Raw genomic sequence first — 19,873 nt, forward strand, 5'->3', positions numbered from 1 at the left:
CAATCAAATTCATGTATAACTCTTCTAAGTAACGTTTCTAATACGTTAGATTACATTTCGGATCGAATGAAAACTATATTATTTTTTTTTGCAATTAAATTTTTTTTTTTTAATAGGGATCCCGGGAAAAAAGGTTTAGATCTGGCCACATATAATTATATCTGTTCAGATCTGTCCAGATCTTGTCAGATAGAGACAATTTAAAGATCTGGCCAGATCTGACAAATCAGATCTAATCAGATATAATTATATATGGTCAGATCTAAATCGTTTTCCCCGGGTAGTAGAAATGATATCGAGTTTTTAGCCAGTAACTAGCCAGTTTAACTAGACTTTAACCAGTAACTGGCCAGTGTAATATCGAGTTTCTGTCAAGTAACTGGCCAGTTTTACTAGAGATCGATCAAAACATGGCGGCTCCAGTGAAACTATCAATTTTGAATATTGAGGTTATCAAGGGTTATAAACAATTGTCAAATAAAATAAAAATAATGTTAAATAAACGATATGACATAAACGTTTAATTCATATTTATTTAGATTATGAAATACATAACATCATTAGATTAATAGAATAACAACAATAAATCTGACAATAAAGTAATTATTTTTAATTGAAGAAAATTAAAAAAATATTTATTTAGGTTTTCTACTACCTTCCCAGTCTTTTGAATTACTTAAAATTACTCCGACAGCTTGTATTATTTCGGCAGGACTTCCAAGGTTTTTAACCGCACAAAATTCATTCAAGCATTCAACGATTTTATTATCTTTTATGACAGTTTTTTCTCCAATTTTTTTAGAACTAGTATATTTTGAAGCTACATTTTAAGTAAAAATTTTTTTGAAAATATTAGTTAGTTGACTCAGATTTAAATTGGGAATCAACCAAAAATGCAAAAGTAAAATAAAATCAGGTCGACATTCTGAATTAGGATTAATTATAAGACGTTTATCGAAATTCTCAAATTCATCTTTAGGTTAACAGAAAAACATAAACAGACACACACACTAGTAAAGGTACAGTGTCGGAGTGACCAATGTTTATGACTTAGTTGTAGGTGGCGCGATTTCGAGTTTTTACTCGATATCACTGGCCAGTTACTGGTTTATATCGAGTGAAAACTCGATTATTTCTACTAGTGATCATATGATTATTATGTAATTATACAATTTATGAATTATTAAAATTAACATATTCAATCGATTATTTATTTTAATAAAAGTACGTGCTCCAACCTCCAACTATCAATTTATAAGGGAGCTGCTATTTTTCAATGCTTGTTCGCCCTATACGCTGTAATTTAACGTGCGGATAAAGTTTGAATTTTCAAATAATCTCTAATCTTTAAAGTTATTTTTTCTGAAGCTGTTTATTTCAAATTTCAAATATTTTCGTGCGTTTTAAGGTAGTTGTCCTGCTACAATATTGTCAAAAAGTTATGAGCCATATACGCGGTAAGAGTAGGTTAGGTGGTAGTTAAAACGAGACATTGCTTTTGTTTGATACTGTACCCGTGAGAAGTTTACCTACACACTACTCATATCTACGTATATCACAAATACTATTGAACATTTTCTTAAATTAAAATTTGACAACTTCGCATATGCTCTGCCAGTTGCTGTATAGTGTACTGAGTATATGTTTAAATTTACCGCTCAAATAATACTATGTATACTCGCGTACAGCGTTGTCAGATTGTTTTTTTCCAATTCACCGACATGTATATGTTTTCCTTTATTATTGAACTTTGTGTTGCTATATCTCAACAATGAGATGGTAAATATTTTATTTTTTTTTTTTAAATAAATTCAGGACAAATTCATTAATTTTCTGTTAGTTTTTCAAAAGTTTCTGACTGTTAGTTTTTTTATTAGAATCATGAACGCGATTTGAAACGCATACTCCTCATTGCTCGCAATGTTAATGATAAGAACTTTGATTATAAATATTTCAAATTAGAGATGGTCAATCGACTTCAAATTTTAATGGTAATTTGATCTTAATACCCTTAACAAGTATAAGAAATTTTCGAACTTTCTGACACTATGCCCATCACCCGACAACTACCTTAATAATTACTGTCTCCAACAGTCAATAGCAGATAAGCACTTGATAAATTAAAAAAAATGACCGCCTCCTTCTAAAGTGACAGTTGGGGTATACTTTTTGTTTATAGTTGATATACATATAATTTCTTCGTGTATTATATTTATATATTAAATAGTAAAATTTAAAGTAAATAACAACTTGGACACTTCAGCTACTCAATGCACTAAACTATTGATTGATAACTGGTTGTTCGGGAATGTTTTTGAGTTTTTTTACGTGATGACAATCATTCTTATCGGAGGTCATAATACTTGCCATATCATTTGTAATGATTACGATCGCGAGATAGCATCAACTACTATCCCTATGGTGTGAAAAATATCATTGAGTGATTATAATAGTTTTAGGGCTGGCTCACAGGGCCAACGGCTGCCCAAATTTTTTTTTTGTAGTAATAACAAATGAAAAAATTCATAATTTTATATTTTTACACAAAAACAAAAAAAAATTTTCACTCTCTTTTGATAATCACACAATGATCGCGAATGTTTAACGAAATAAATGCACTGTTTGGACAATCCATCCTTTCTTAGAATATAACTATAAGAATAATAAACCCCACTTCGAGAGACATTAAGAATTCATTATGTTTGACTTGGTTGTGATATGTTATTATATTGAATGAAACGAAATTACCACATCAACTGTACATCTAGAAAAGTGGACGATTTTGACATAAGACATGTAAGGAATTAAAATGTCTGTCAATGTCATTCAAGTAATCTATAGTGAGGGAAACAATGAGGTAAACCAGTCGTTTTCATTCAGTTGTAAACTTAACGGCGACAGAAACAAGAGTTGTTATAACGATGGATGTTTTCAATGCACCCTGCTATAGACTAATGAAGTACTCTGCTAAAATTATAGGTATATGGCCGTATCAGACTCGTCGTAAAAGGATAATGATAATAACTATTATTTGGATATTTGTCTTTGCGCAACTTATTCCACAAGTATATTAATTTTATAGCGATTATTAAAGAAATTTTATTTTTATTTCATTAATTACATCAAAGATTATAGCTCTTGCGATGTATGTGGATGATCCAGATGTTCAATTTGAAGCGTGTTCAAATATGGTGATATATTTGGGAGCGGCAATAAAATATATCAACGCAATGTATAAATCAAATCAGGTATGTAATTTTTTGAATATTTGATCCTTGTTCTTCATTATCTCGTCTAATGCGTAAATTTTGAATGGTAATTTTTGTCTTCGTACAAACGGATCAAACTACTACCTTAGTCAACTGTTCCCCTACACTTCTATGTAGAAAGTATAAAGTTGCTTTTTGAATTTACAATCATGTTTTCAATAATTGTTTTGTTATAAAGAAATTTAATTGATCAGCTTTGGGACTGTCGCGGTTATTTGTTTCCTGTATGTGCACGCAAAGAGATATCCTATTATTTCGCAATAATCTACAAAATATTTCAGTTTAATTGTATTTAATATATTGATTCACAACAAGATATCAAATTTATACAGATGAAAAAACTATACGATAGAATAATAAGTGATTGGAAATTGGTGAAGAACGAAGAAGAAAAAAAAATACAACAGAAGCACGCCAAACTCGGTAATATGCTCTCATCTTCATGGGCAGGTAATGATAATAACATTTTTTAAATTTAAAGTAAAATTAAATGTTCAATCGTAATTTATGAATTTATTTCAAGGAATCGCATATTGTTCAGCGACATTTTTTGTATTGGACCCGATTGTCCCGAAATTTTCGAAACTATTATTTAACATAAATGAAACTGATCCATATCAATTGCCTCTTCCGTTGGAGTATATTATTATTGACAGAAGGAAGCATTACTGGATAATGTTGTGTTTTACAAGTTTGATGGTTTATAATGTTATAATAATTCTTGTTTCATGTGACATTGTATTTATCAACTTAGTGCAACACGCTTGCGGACTATTTGCAGTTACAGGGTAACATCCAAGTATTTAATCTAAAACATAGTTGCTATTTTTGCGAATATTAATTATTGAATGATGATGACTATAATGACTATGTTTGAGGAGTAGATATCGAATAGAGAATACACCAATCGATAAAAATGATTCCGAAGTTCGTAAAGGAACCGATTATTCACCAAACTCGAAAGATGTTCCTTACAGACATTTGGTATCTTGTATCAGGAGCCACAGGCGAGCTTTAGAGTGTGTGGAATAATTTATACTATGTAATGATATAATTTGTTATCGTGAATGATAATTATATTTATGTTATTGTAGATATGCGGAACTTCTTGAAAGCTTATATTGTATAAGCATGGGAATGGTAGTAGGACCCAATCTGCCACTTATAAGTGTCACCGGATACCAGGTAAATGATTAAAAGACTGGATACATATATATATATATATATATATATATATATATATATATATATATATATATATATATTAGGCTGTATCAAAAAATCGACTATTTTTTTTTCTTCATTATATCGAAAATATTGTTGGAAATGACGAAAAAAAAATACTGAGAAAGTTTGAGCTCTTAATATGAACATTAAGAGGTTCCGCATTGCACTATTCTATTTTCCGTAAGAACCCGACTAGAATTTCTTCCTGATTTGCCTGAAGTACCATAAGGACCTTATCAGGTAAATATAAGGTTTGCCTAATTAGGGCAAAGCTGACAAGTTCAAACAGGACCTCTTCAGGATATCCTTATTAAAAAAAAATTTATTTGTCATCAGGTCAACCTGAAAAGTTCCTGATCAGGACCTCGTCAGGATATCTCTTTTAAAAAAAAAGTTATTTGCCATCGGGACAACCTGACGAGTTTCTGATCAGGACCTTATCTGGATATCCTTATTTAAAAAAAAGTTATTTGCCATCGGGTCAACCTGAAAAGTTCCTGATCAGGACCTCGTCAGGATATTTTTATTCAAAAAAAAGTTATTTGCCATCGGGTCAACCTGAAAAGTTCCTGATCAGGACCTCGACAGGAAATCTCTTTTAAAAAAAAAGTTATTTGCCATCGGGACAACCTGACGAGTTCCTGATCAGGACCTTATCTGGATATCCTTATTTTAAAAAAAGTTATCCCATCCCTTCAAATATTTCATTTACAGGCTAAAAATTTAAAAAAGTACAAAAGAATATTATATAAAAATCACGTCAATCATTGTAGCACAGATTTTTTACTTCTTCATCAGTTATTCTTTGACATCATAATAAATATTATATTTACACTTTCAAGATCACTTGTGTATGTCAGCTCAGTGGATAGCATCGAGGACTTTGAATCGGAAGGACGCAGGTTCGAGCCCAGGAGTTATCGGGATTTTTTCATCAAAAAAAAATATGTTTACTTCCTCTAATTAATGCTCTCAATACAATAGATAACATTCTCGATCGAATTAAAATTCTCTCATTTTTTTGTGCAATTTAATATTGATTTTAAAATAATTGCTAATAAGGTAATCCTGATAAGGATTTGATGAGGATATCCTGGTAAGGTCCTGATAAGGCAATCCCGATAAGGACCTAATGGGTCTTAAGCGTTACATCCATATCAGGATCCTCGTCAGGACACTCTGATCGGGACCTTATTAGAAATAAGGTTAACCCGATAAGGACCTCGTCAGGCCCTTATGAAAAATTCTAGTCGGGAATAACATAGAAAAAATTTTTTTTGTGTCTTCTGATTTTTATAAGTTGCTAACGATGCGTCATAGGAATAATTGGCAGGCATATTTTTGTAGGTGATTGAACGCTGAAGGCAATATGTTTTTCTTCATTTACACTCATATATATATATTTTGAACTTAGAGATCGTTGTTATACAAAAAGAGGAGAGGTTGTTAGACCTCAGTGTTAAATAATATTAAAAGAATAAGTTAGTCTAAGCTAAATCTCTTACGAGTGAAGACATACCCTAGAGCGCGTATTTTAATAAAAGATATAATATTCATTTGTTTAATAAATTGATTTGTTTCATTCACGATAACCATACCTAAATTCCCAACTGGTTATGGGCCCAGAATACGCCGTGTATTAAAATCGTGAAAGAAAGATTAATTTATCAAAAGAAAAAATTGAATAGTATAAAAATTTGAAAATCATCTTACATCAAATCTACTATTAAATTGTCTAATTTTAATATTGAAGTGCATGTGATTTTAAATGATTAAAATAATTGAACAAAAATAAATTATAAATAATCATTTTCAAATAAAATAAAATTAAATATAATTCTTGATAATAATGTGCTGAATAATAATTACATAATGAATAGTGATAAAATTTTGAGTTTAGTTTACTTTAATAGTTTGTGCCGTGATTTTATAAAGTGATTATTGCTGAGCCTCAAATAAATTGAAAGAAGAAAAAAAGAAGATTCTTCAATTCTACACGTCTGATTGTCTTATAGACCGAGCGGTTATTGCTCAAAGTTTTGATAGTCTCCAGGGACGAATAAAATTGTCCTTAGCAAAAGGCGGGGAATTTATTTTAGAAACAAAAGAGGTTCCATCCAGATGACAACAAACGTGGGCGTTCTAGGAGTAATAGAAGGGGTCAGATACAGTCCTGTACAGCGGTGTCAAAGCTATAGAAGTCAGGCATGGTGGTCATTTCAGATCTGAAAAGGGTAAAAATTAATAAAGGTGGTATACCCATCATGGAAGGTAAGCCCTCTAATAATTTTATTCAGATCGGCTCCAAAGTTTCAATATATAAAGATAATTCTGTCACTCAAGAAATAATAAAACGAACTATAGTAAATAGCATGAAAGACTAGGTCATATAAGTGAGCATAAATTTGTTAAATCAAAGAATCATATTATAATTGAAACTTAAGGCAGATACTAGAAATCATTTGTAATAATTAAATATGTAAATCAGATAGTTTAAATAAATTTGATAGGGTTAAATCAGATAGTCAGTAAATCTGGTAATGATAAACCAGATAGTTTGAATAAATCTGATAATGGTAAATCAGATAGTTTAGATAAATCTGATATTAATGAATCAGATCGTGTAAGTAAATCTGATACTGATAAATCAGATAGTTCAAAGAAATCTGAAAATGATAGATCAGATAGTTTAGATAAATCTGATATTAATAAATCAGATAGTGTAAGTTAATCTGGTGATGATAAACCAGATAGTTTAAGTATATCTAATAACGATAAATCAGATTTAATACATAAAGTAAATAGTCACAAAGATAATAAAATTCCTAAGTTACATAATAGGAATAAATCAGAAGCCAGTTGTAGGAGGAGTAATAGGATCAAAACCCGTCCTCAGATTTCGTATAGTGAAAATAGTTTACCTAACGATTGTATGCTATCTACTCAATCAATAATGCATAAAATTTCTAGTTCGTATTATGAAATTAAAAATAGGAATGATAGGGTTGAGTAGGAACGAGCTGTTAAAAGTGAGTTCGATTCTCTTTGTATTAATGATACTTGGACATTGGTACCAAGACCTAAACATAAAAATATTGTAGACTGTAAGTGGATATTTACAATTAAAAATTACGAATTTGGATATCCACATAATTATAAAGCTCGATTAGTTACTAGAGGTTTTGGTCAAAAATATATGGTAGACTATGATGAAACTTTTGCGCCAGTTGCTAGAATTGTTAGTTTTAGATTCATAGTTGCAATTGTCAATCAGAATAATCTGTTACTGCATCATATGGATGTGAAGACAGTTTTTGAATGGCAAATTAAAAGAAGAAATTCATATGAAAATACCAGGAGTCAAATGCGATAAAAATCAGGTGTGCAGATTGAACAAAGCTCTGTATGGTTTAAAGCAGACTGCACGCTGCTGGTTTGAAGCATTTGAATCTACATTAAAAGAATTAAATTTTCAAAATTCTCCTGTAGATCGTTGTATTTATATTTTAGATTTGGGAGATGTCTTAAAGAACATTTATGTAGTGTTATATGTTGATGATCTTGTTGTAGCAACTTCAGATATAAATACTATGAATAGTTTTAAAGAGTATTTGATGAATAAATTTCAGATGGTCGATTTAAAAGAAATTAGATTATTTTTAGGCATAAAGTTACAAGAACAGATAATGTAATAATATTAGATCAAAATGCATACAATAATTCAGTCTTAAATAAATTTAATATGCATGATTGTAAGTATGTAACTACGCCACTAGGAATTAAAATTGACTATGAAGTTTTAATTCAGATAAAAGTTACGATGCGCCATGTAAAAGTGTTATTGGTTGTATAAAGTACTTAATGGTTTGTTCACGACCAGATTTAAGCATATCAGTGGATATCGTAAGTAGATATATGAATAAAAACAATAAAACACTGTGGCAGTATCTGAAAAGAGTATTAAGATATTTAAAGAGTTCTAGTAATATTAGATTAACATATACTCGTAATAATTATAAAGAAATAATCAGCGGTTATGTAGACGCAGATTAGGCAAGTTATAACAATGATAGACAAAGAATACAACCGATTATTTATTTAAGTTTTCGATCAATGTACTATTTGCTGGGCATCTAAACGACAGGCATCTGTAGCAGGTTCAACATCAGAAGCTGAATAGATGGCTCTGTATGAAGCTGCACAAGAGGCACTGTGATTACGATCATTAGCGGAAAATATAAAGATAGTTATATTAGGGCCAGTAGTAATTTATGAAGATAACAATGGTTGTATTAGTATCGCGAACAATCCATCAAGCCATAAAGATCGAAAAATATGGATATAATATATCATTTCTCTCCTGACAAAGTAGAGAACGGTTTATTAAAACTAATCTATATGTCTACAGATCAACAGATTGCTGATACACTGACCAATTCTTTGACTGGACCAAAATTTGTGGAATTCAGAACACAAATGGATTTGAAATAATTTTAAAGAATGTATTTTTGTTGTAGATATTGTATGTATATATATATTATAGACTGTATAATTGAAATATTTAAGATAAATGGTCGGATTAGGTTTTTCTGGGTTTTCCTGATCACTTTGCAAATTAGTTGGGCCATAATGTTCGCATTCCCAGATTGCGTGGAAGGATATGTCTTTACAATTTAATTTTAGAAGTTAATTGATATAATAAGTTTATTGTAAAAGTATCATTAATAATTAGTAATATGATTATGTAAGCTAATTTAATCTTAATTTTATTTTATTTAAAGATTAATTTTTGAGGGGGCGTGTTGGATTCTCTGTACAAAAATCAATCTTTATTCTTATATATGTTTTATATAAGATTTCTTTTTACTAAATATTCTGTTCGAAATATTATTTCGAACAGTGTCGCATTTAAGTCGTAGTATATATATTTGAGTTGAGTTCAAAATGTGTATATGTTTACTTAAAGAAAAGAAAGCTAGCATGGATCAAATTTTATGACCTTAGGTACTTGGGTCGACGAGAGATTCCAAGTAAATGCAAGGCAATATGTTTTTCTTCATTTACACTCATATATATATATTTTGAACTTAGAGATCGTTGTTATACAAAAAGAGGAGAGGTTGTTGGACCACAGTGTTAAATAATATTAAAAGAATAAGTTAGTCTAAGCTAAATCTCTTACGAGTGAAGACATACCCTAGAGCGCGTATTTTAATAAAAGATATAATATTCATTTGTTTAATAAATTGATTTGTTTCATTCACGATAACCATACCTAAATTCCCAACAGTATCTATTTATACAATTAGTATATATATATATTTATATGTGTAATTTTTTAGATTATAACGAAATCAAATACAATACATCAGTTGTTAAAATACTCAACATTCACAATGTCCCAGATAGCTCATCTCTTTTTCTTTTGTTATATGTCAGAACGGTTAACAGAGATGAGCATACGAATGCATAAAAGCGTGTAATAATGCATTGATAAAATCTAACATCGGAATTATTGATTATCAAGTATGATCAAAGCCGTGTACGATTTTTAGATAATTAATTAAAATTAGAGAACTTGAGAAAATCACGAAATTATTGAAATGTGTTATATCAACTTTCTATTGGCAACCTTAGTTGCACGGACTATAACATACGTCAACAAGTAATTTGTAAAAGTAACAACAAGTTGTGAACTTAATGCGAGGCAACATGTTATTGACAAGTCGGTTGCCTCGAATCTTACTTTCCCGTAATCAGTTCGTTGTTCCTGGAAGCATTTTATTTTTTTGGCAATGGAATTGGACTGTAAGTGGAAGGAATTTAAGTTACAGAAGAAAGCATTAAACGTTAGCAAATCATTGAGAAAGGTTCAGTTCTGAAAAAAATTAGAGTAAATTAAAAAACGCAAGTTTAATGTATTATAATTTCGTTAAGTCGAGCGTATTAATTACGGCTCAGGTAAATAATTTAGTTAATGATCGTACAAGGCTTAGGTTAATACATGTTAATCGATATGATTCAAATCAGTAATACATTATTTCCGTTAATACATTCTAATATTTGTCTTACACAGAGCTAATGTGAGATGGTTCCATAACTCGATAAAGTCGCGGAATTTATTAATAATAATGACTATGAGAAGTCAAGTGCCCTGCAAATTGACTGCTGCCAAAATCATGGATTTGACTATTGAAAATTTCTCAGCGGTAATAATCAAAATTATTTTTTTACTATTGCTAATTAACATCTAAGGATGCCCGAATAGTGATCGAATTCAAATATTCCTTCCGAATTTCTATTATTTAATTTGTAACTCATATTTTATAAATTAAGAAGATGAATTTTCTATAATTCACGAGAAATTCGAATCTTTTGAATTATTTGAGCATCCAAATTATTTGATCAGACATTAATAATTTCTGAGTGTGAATTGTTCGCACACTTTTGTTATTACAATTCTTTCTAATGGGTATTTATGTTTTTCATGCAGATGGTAAGAACATCTGGGTCATATTTCACAATGCTTCTGTCAATGCAATAACAAACTTCCACATTCTTCTTCATGTGGTAAAAGTTAGTGTAAATTATATATATGATGAATTACTCATAACCTGATATTGTGATACAGGAACATAAATTATTATTCTCAATATGCATTTATTTAATTGTTAAATATTATTATTATTAATAACAATATTATTATTGCACAAGTACAGTTTTTTATATGAACTTTCTTACTTCTCCCATCCCTGCATATCAAGTAGTATGTTCTTAATAGTTAAATGAATATTTTGTCATTTCAAAATAATATTCAATTATTTTTAATAACTTATTCTCTAAGGCTAGCTAATATATTTCATAATGACTACTTTATAAGCTCTACAGGTAATCAATTTGATTGTATGCTGACTACTTTACGCACAATTACCTTTGCTAAACATAATATAGTTTCTAAGAATTTATATTGTTGGTAGATTATTAAATATTTATTTAAAATAATCAAATATAGGATTAGCAATGGCCAATCAAATCATTTTTTTGTCATAACTAAAATTTAGTTGTCACAAGATAATTTTTTTCTCAGTGTGGGCTCGATCCTGAGTAGTTCCAAAAATAATCATAAACCAGTTGACTCAAAATTTTTTGTAAATTAAGTTTTTTCTGATTTATTTTAAAAATAATTAAAATATGCATATGCTCGGAATGGAATGCCTGTAAATTAAATAAGTACACGAATGATCATATGATTATTGTGTAATTATACACTTTATGTATTATTAAAATAAACATATTCAATCGATTATTTATTTTAATAAAAGTACGTGCTCTGACCTCCAACTATCAATTTATAAGGGAGCTGCCATTTTTCAATGCTTGTTCGCCCTATACGCTGTAATTTAACGTGCAAATGAAGTTTGAATTTTCAAAAAAATCTCTAATCTTTAAAGTTATTTTTTCTGAAGCTGTTTATTTCAAATTTCAAATATTTCCGTGCGTTTTAATAATTACTGTCTCCAACAGTCAATAGCAGATAAGCACTTGATAAATTAAAAAAAATGACCGCCTCCTTCTAAAGTGACAGTTGGGGTATACTTTTTGTTTATAATTGATATACATATAATTTCTTCGTGTATTATATTTACATATTAAATAGTAAAATTTAAAGTAAATAACAACTTGGACACTTCAGCTACTTAATGCACTAAACTATTGATTGATAACTGGTTGTTCGGGAATGTTTTTGAGTTTTTTTACGTGATGACAATCATTCTCATCGGAGGTCATAATACTTGCCATATCATTTGTAATGATTACGATCGCGAGATAGCATCTACTACCATCCCTATATTGTGAAAAATATCATCGAGTGATTGTAATAGTTTTAGGGCTGGCTCACAGGGCCAACGGCTGCCCAAATTTTTTTTTGTAGTATTAACAAATGAAAACATTCATAATTTTATTTTTTTACATAAAAACAAAAAAAAATTTTCACTCTCTTTTGATAATCACACAACGATCGCGAATGTTTAACGAAATAAATACAATGTATGGACAATCCATCCTTTCTTAGAATGTAACTATAAGAATAATAAACCCCACTTCTAGAGACATTAAGAATTCATTATGTTTGACTTGGTTGTGATACGTTGTAATATTGAATAAAACGAAATTACCACATCAACTGTACAACTACAAAAGTGGACGATTTTGACATAAGACATTTAAGGAATTAAAATGTCTGTCAATGTCATTTGAATAAATTATGAAGCAGGAAACAATGAGGTAAACCCGTCGTTTTCATTCAGTTGTAAACTAAACGGCGACAGAAACAAGAGTAGTTATAACGATGGATGTTTTCAATGCACCCTGCTATAGACTAATGAAGTACTCTGCTAAAATTATAGGTATATGGCCGTATCAGACTCGTCGTAAAAGGATAATAATAATAACTATTATTTGGATTTTTGTCTTTGCGCAATTTATTCCACAAGTATATTAATTTTATAGCGATTATTAAAGAAATTTTATTTTTATTCCATTAATTGCATCAAAGATTATAGCTCTTGCGATGTATGCGGATGATCCAGATGTTCAATTTGAAGCGAGTTCAAATATGGCGGTATATTTCGGGGCGGCAATAAAATATATCAACGCAATGTATAAATCAAATCAGGTATGTAATTTTTTGAATATTTGATCCTTGTTCTTCATTATCTCTTCTAATGCGTAAATTTTAAATGGTAATTTTTGTCTTCGTACAAACGGATCAAACTACTACCTTAGTCAACTGTTCCCCTACACTTCTATGTAGAAAGTATAAAGTTGCTTTTTGAATTTACAATCATGTTTTCAATAATTGTTTTGTTATAAAGAAATTTGATTGATCAGCTTTGGGACTGTCGCGGTTATTTGTTTCCTGTATGTGCAAGCAAAGAGATATCCTATTATTTCGCAATAATCTATAAAATATTTCAGTTTAATTGTATTTAATATATTGATTCACAACAAGATATCAAATTTATACAGATGAAAAATTTATACGATAGAATAAAAAGTGATTGGAAATTGGTGAAGAACGAAGAAGAAAAAAAAACACAACAGGAGCACGCCGACCTCGGTAATATGCTTTCATCTGCATGGGCAGGTAATGATAATAACAGTTTTCAAATTTAAAGTAAAATTAAATGTTCAATCATAATTTATGAATTTATTTCAAGGAATCGCATATTGTTCAGCGACATTTTTTGTATTGGACCCGATTGTCCCGAAATTTTCAAAACTATTATTTAACATAAATGAAACTGATCCATATCAATTGCCTCTTCCGTTGGAGTATATTATTATTGACAGAAGGAAGCATTACTGGATAATGTTGTGTTTTACAAGTTTGATGGTTTATAATATTATAATAATTCTTGTTTCATGTGACATTATATTTATCAACTTAGTGCAACACGCTTGCGGACTATTTGCAGTTACAGGGTAACATCGAAGTATTTAATGTAGAATATAGTTGCTATTTTTGCGAATATTAATTATTGAATGATGATGACTATAATGACTATGTTTGAGGAGTAGATATCGACTAGAGAATACACCAATCGATGAAAATGATTCCGAAGTTCGTGAAGGAACCGATTATTTACCAAACTCGAAAGATGTTCCTTACAAACATTTGGTGTCTTGTATCAGGAGCCACAGGCGAGCTTTAGAGTGTGGAATAATTTATAATATGTAATGATATAATTTGTTATCGTGAATGATAATTATATTTATGTTAATGTAGATTTGCGGAACTTCTTGAAAGCTTATATTCTATAAGCATGGGAATGTTAGTAGGAATCAATCTGCCACTTATAAGTGTCACCGGATTCCAGGTAAATGATTAAGAGACTAGATATATATATATATATATATATATATATATATATATATATATATATTAGGCTGTATCAAAAAAATCGACTATTTTTTTTTCTTCATTATATCGAAAATATTGTTGGAAATGACGAAAAAAAATACTGAGAAAGTTTGAGCTCTTAATATCAACATGAAGAGGTTCCGCATTGCACGAATCTATTTTCCATAAGAATAACATAGAAAAAATTTTTTTTGTGTCTTCTGATTTTTATAAGTAGCTAACGATGCGTCATAGGAATAATTGGCAGGCATATTTTTGTAGGTGATTGAACGCTTTTTTTTTCGAATACCATGTCATACAGAAGTATTTTCGAGCTACAGACAGATTTTTATTTTAACACCGCCAGAAATTGAGAGAATATGTCAAAATAGAAATTTTGTCAGAAGATCGGAAAAAGGTTTTATACCATTTAAAGATGAGTCTGATAGTTTCGCCGAAAAATTCAAATAATAATAAAATTTTCTATGAATCCAACTTTGACCGCGAATAATTTTTGAAAAATTGAATTTTTTGAAAAATGATAAGAGACTTTTTTAACTTCCTGCTAAGAAAATCGACGATTTTCGAAAAATTGGGAAGTTATCGTTTTTACCCGATTTTCAAAAGTCGAGTTTTCATCAGATGTCGACGTTTTGAGGTCCTAGGAAGTTATTCTGACTATTTTCAGAATGATGTCCGACTGTATGTATGTGTGTGTGTGTGTGTGCGTGTGTGTGTGTGTGTGTGTGTGTGTGTGTGTGTGTAAACTCTTTGTCACTTTTTAACTAATGGATCGATTTGGATGGTTGAGGTAGTAATCGAAAGAGCTTGTTGGCCCTCAACTTTCCTGAAAATTTCAGATCATTTAATCAAGAAGACTCAAAAATATTGGCGAATTACGAAAAAAAAAAATTTTTTTTTTCGTTTTTTAGTGATTTCTCAGAAACGACTTGAACGATCAACTTCGAAATCTAATCAGCTCTATAACTTGATAAGCCGCGTCAAATGCCACCTTAACCATCTCAATCGGTTCATTTGTTCGAGAGATATCGTTGGCGAAAGAAATCATAAAAAACAATTTTTTTCGATTATCTTTGAAGTGACTCATCCGATCAATCTCAAAATTTAGTCAGCTCTAGAATTCAAGAAAACTCGCCGATTGCCACTTCAAACGTCAAAATCGGTTGATTAGTTCAAAAGATATCGGCGCTGAAAAGTTAAAAAAATAACATTTTATGTTATTTTTTCCAGATAAATCAAAATATAATGTGCTAAAATGTGTCTGAAATCATAAAAACTCTTTCTCTTTATAGTCTCTTTCGATCATCAGATAATGTCATATAACTTGTTCCTTGGTTTTAAACGTATTGTCAGCAAAAAATTGAAAAACCCAGTCTTTAATGGTTTTCTCGGATATTCCACATATTAATGCTCTGACCTAAGTCAAAACTCATTCAAATCTTGATTCTGATAACTGACATTAATTTTTGCCTCAACACATTTATTTCAGAGAACATAATCGATGATAAAAATTTAAAAGCCGCTTCTTCATTAATGATTTTCGATTCTTACCTTTTCAAACTCTAGCATAAAACGTCACTTGGTTAAGCTTGAAAATTTTATAAAAAACTGATTCCACGGAATAGCATTTTCGAGCTCAAAGAGCTCGAAAATATATTCACAGTGATGTTTTTAAGCTCCTTGAGCTCGAAAACAGCGGGAAGTTTTGGGGCTGGCCCGCAGGGTCAACCGACGCCCAGATTTTTTGTAGAGCATTTAATTTAAAAAAAAAAAATACTCATTGATTTTTCCAATACACTGATTCTCTGTCGTGTAATAAAATTCCAAACTATCAAAAAAAATTTTTCCCATGACAGACTTTTTTTTGACATATCCTATCAATTTCCGATGGTGCCCCAAAAGAAAAAATCAGTCTGTCAGTCGACCCTGCGGGCCAGCCCCAAAACTTCCCGCTGTTTTTGAGCTCAAGAACCTCGAAAACATTATTGTGAATACATTTTCAAGCTCTTCGAGCTCGAAAATACGTTTGAATGCTGTTGTTTTCGAAAAAAAACGTTTTTTACCATTTTTTCTCCAACGATATCTCTCAAACGAATACACCGATTGAGACGTTTGAGGTGGCAATCGACGCGTTTTATCAAGTTCTAAAGCTGATCAAATTTTGAATTCGATTTATCCAGTCGTTTTTGAGATATTTCAGAATAAATAAAAAATTTTTTTTTTTAATTCTTTCGACAGCGGTTTCTCTTGAACGAATGAACGAATTTTGATGGTTGAGGTAGCATTCGACGCGGCATATAAAGCTCTAGAGCCCAGTCCATTTTGGAATCAATCCAACGAGCACATTGAAAGCTATCCAAAAAAAAAATTTTTGAAAAAATTTTATTTTTGGAATATCTCTAAACAAGCCCTACCGATCAAGCTCAATTTTCTTACGGCTTCAAGATATTGACAAGCCGCGTCGAATGACACCTTAAAGTTTAACATCGGTTCATCCGTTTAAAAGATATAGGTATTTACATACGTACGTACGTACATACATACATACATACACTCGGACATCATCGTGAAATTAGTCAGAATAGCTTCCTAGGACCTCAAAACGCCGACATCTGGTGAAAATTCGATTTTCGTAAATCGGACCGAAACCAATAACTTCCCGAATTTTTGAAAATTTACAATTTTCTCAGCGGGAAAATAAAAAAAATAATGTTGTTTTTTGTCTCTCCCTAATATATATATTTAGTATCTATTTATACAATTAGTATATATATATATTTATATGTGTAATTTTTTAGATTATAACGAAATCAAATACAATACATCAGTTGTTAAAATACTCAACATTCACAATGTCCCAGATAGCTCATCTCTTTTTCTTTTGTTATATGTCAGAACGGTTAACAGAGATGAGCATACGAATGCATAAATGCGTGTAATAATGCATTGATAAAATCTAACATCGGAATTATTGATTATCAAGTATGATCAAAGCCGTGTACGATTTTTTAGTTAATTAATTAATATTAGAGAACTTGAGAAAATCACGAAATTATTGAAATGTGTTATATCAACTTTCTATTGGCAACCTTAGTTGCACGGACTATAACATACGTCAACAAGTAATTTGTAAAAGTAACAACAAGTTGTGAACTTAATGCGAGGCAACATGTTATTGAGACGTCGGTCTCCTCGAATCTTACTCTCCCGTAATCAGTTCGTTGTTCCTGGAAGCATTTTACTTTTTTGGCAATGGAATTGGACTGAAAATGGAAGGAATTTAAGCTACAGAAGAAAGCATTAAACGTTAGCAAATCATTGAGAAAGGTTCAGTTTTAAAAAAAATTAGAGTAAATTAAAAAACGCAAGTTTAATGTATTATAATTTCGTTAAGTCGAGCGTATTAATCACGGTTCAGGTAAATAATTTAGTTAATGATCGTACAAGGCTTAGGTTAATACATGTTAATCGATATGATTCATATCAGTAATACATTATTTCCGTTAATACATTCTAATATTTGTCTTACACAGAGCTAATGTGAGATGGTTCAATAACTCGATAAAGTCACGGAATTTGTTAATAATAATGACTATGAGAAGTCAAGTGCCCTGCAAATTGACTGCTGCTAAAATCATGGATTTGACTATTGAAAATTTCTCAGCGGTAATAATCAAAATTATTTTTTTACTATTGCTAATTAACATCTAAGGATGCTTGAATAGTGATCGAATTCAAATATTCCTTCCAAATTTCTATTATTTAATTTTTAACTCATATTTTATAAATTAAGAAAGTGAATTTTCTATAATTCACGAGAAATTCGAATCTTTTGAATTATTTGAGCATCCATATTATTTGATCAGACATTAATAATTTCTGAGTGTGAATTGTTAACACACTTTTGTTATTACAATTCTTTCTAATGGGTATTTATGTTTTTCATGCAGATGGTAAGAACATCTGGGTCATATTTCACAATGCTTTTGTCAATGCAATAAACAAACTTCCACATTCTTCTTCATGTGGTAAAAGTTAGTGTAAATTATATATATGATGAATTACTCAGAACCTGATATTGTGATACGGGAACATAAATTATTATTCTAAATATGCATTTATTTAATTGTTAAATATTATTATTATTTTTATTATTGCACAAGTACAGTTTTTTATATGAACTTTGTTACTTTTCCCGTCCCTGCATATCAAGTAGTATAACCTTAATAGTTAAATGAATATTTTGTCATTTCAAAATAATATTCAATTATTTTTAATAACTTATTCTCTAAGGCTAGCTAATATATTTCATAATGACTACTTTATCAGCTCTACAGGTAAATAATTTGATTGTATGCTGGCTACTTTACGCACAATTATCTTTGCTAAATATAATATAGTTTCTAAGAATTTATATTGTTGGTAGATTATTAAATATTTATCTAAAATAATCAAATATATGATTAGCAATGGCCAATCAAATCATTTTTTTGTCATAACTAAAATTTAGTTCTCAGAGGAAAATTTTTTTCTCAGTGTGGGCTCGATCCTGAGTAGTTCCAAAAATAATCATAAACCAGTTGACTCAAAATTTGTTGTAAATTAAGTTTTTTCTGATTTATTTTGAAAATAATTTAAATATGCATATGCTCGGAATAGAATGTCCGTAAATTGAATCAGTACGCGAATGATCAAATGATTATTATGTAATTATCCATTTTATGTATTATTAAAATAAACATATTCAATCGATTATTTATTTTAATAAAAGTACGTGCTTCAACTACTAACTATCAGTTTATAAGGGAGCTGCCATTTTTCAATGCTTGTTCGCCCTATACGCTGTAATTTAACGTGCGAATAAAGTTTGAATTTTCAAAAAAATCTCTAATTTTTAAAGTTATTTCTTCTGAAGCTGTTTATTTCAAATTTCAAATATTTCCGTGCGTTTTAATAATTACTGTCTCCAACAGTCAATAGCAGATAAGCACTTGATAAATTAAAAAAAATGACCGCCTCCTTCTAAAGTGACAGTTGGGGTATACTTTCTGTTAATAATTGATATACATATAATTTCTTCGTGTATTATATTTACATATTAAATAATGAAATGTAAAGTAAATAACAACTTGGACACTTCAGCTACTCAATGCACTAAACTATTGATTGATAACTGGTTGTTCGGGAATGTTTTTGAGTTTTTTTACGTGATGACAATCATTCTTATCGGAGATCATAATACTTGCCATATCATTTGTAATGATTACGATCGCGAGATAGCATCTACTACCATCCCTATATTGTGAAAAATATCATCGAGTGATTGTAATAGTTTTAGGGCTGGCTCACAGGGCCAACGGCTGCCCAAATTTTTTTTTTGTAGTATTAACAAATGAAAAAATTCATAATTTTATATTTTTACATAAAAACAAAAAAAAAATTTCCACTCTCT

The 19,873-nt window shown here is 30.0% G+C and overlaps 2 protein-coding genes across 5 annotated transcripts; both read left to right on the forward strand.

Moving 5' to 3' along the window:
• Positions 1 to 2,425: 2,425 nt before the first annotated feature.
• On the forward strand, positions 2,426 to 11,203 carry LOC130676598 (odorant receptor 67c-like). 3 transcript variants are annotated; one of them, XM_057482940.1, is made up of 9 exons: positions 2,430 to 3,065; positions 3,129 to 3,248; positions 3,602 to 3,719; positions 3,793 to 4,057; positions 4,154 to 4,288; positions 4,364 to 4,454; positions 9,839 to 9,975; positions 10,573 to 10,705; positions 10,990 to 11,203. In XM_057482940.1, exons 1-9 carry the CDS (start codon positions 2,922 to 2,924, stop codon positions 11,038 to 11,040), a joined length of 1,194 nt encoding a protein of 397 aa, XP_057338923.1. In that variant the 5' UTR covers positions 2,430 to 2,921; the 3' UTR covers positions 11,041 to 11,203. The 3 variants fall into 3 exon arrangements, with proteins under 3 accessions (XP_057338924.1, XP_057338925.1, XP_057338923.1); XM_057482941.1 differs by lacking the exons at positions 9,839 to 9,975; positions 10,573 to 10,705; positions 10,990 to 11,203 and adding an exon at positions 5,339 to 6,180 and having other exon boundaries at positions 2,426 to 3,065; XM_057482942.1 differs by lacking the exons at positions 9,839 to 9,975; positions 10,990 to 11,203 and having other exon boundaries at positions 2,428 to 3,065; positions 10,573 to 10,674.
• A 1,624-nt stretch (positions 11,204 to 12,827) lies between these two features.
• On the forward strand, positions 12,828 to 19,219 carry LOC130676602 (odorant receptor 67c-like). Of its 2 annotated transcripts, XM_057482946.1 has the most exons (9): positions 12,828 to 12,990; positions 13,054 to 13,173; positions 13,527 to 13,644; positions 13,718 to 13,982; positions 14,079 to 14,213; positions 14,287 to 14,377; positions 17,220 to 17,356; positions 17,955 to 18,087; positions 18,372 to 19,219. In XM_057482946.1, the coding sequence occupies exons 1-9, from the start codon at positions 12,847 to 12,849 to the stop codon at positions 18,420 to 18,422; spliced, it is 1,194 nt and encodes a 397-aa protein (XP_057338929.1). In that variant the 5' UTR covers positions 12,828 to 12,846; the 3' UTR covers positions 18,423 to 19,219. The 2 variants fall into 2 exon arrangements, with proteins under 2 accessions (XP_057338929.1, XP_057338930.1); XM_057482947.1 differs by lacking the exons at positions 17,220 to 17,356; positions 18,372 to 19,219 and having other exon boundaries at positions 17,955 to 18,068.
• The last annotated feature ends 654 nt before the right edge of the window (positions 19,220 to 19,873 follow it).

Source organism: Microplitis mediator, chromosome 10 (genome assembly GCF_029852145.1).
Source record: "Microplitis mediator isolate UGA2020A chromosome 10, iyMicMedi2.1, whole genome shotgun sequence".
NCBI classification, from domain to species: Eukaryota; Metazoa; Arthropoda; class Insecta; order Hymenoptera; family Braconidae; genus Microplitis; species Microplitis mediator.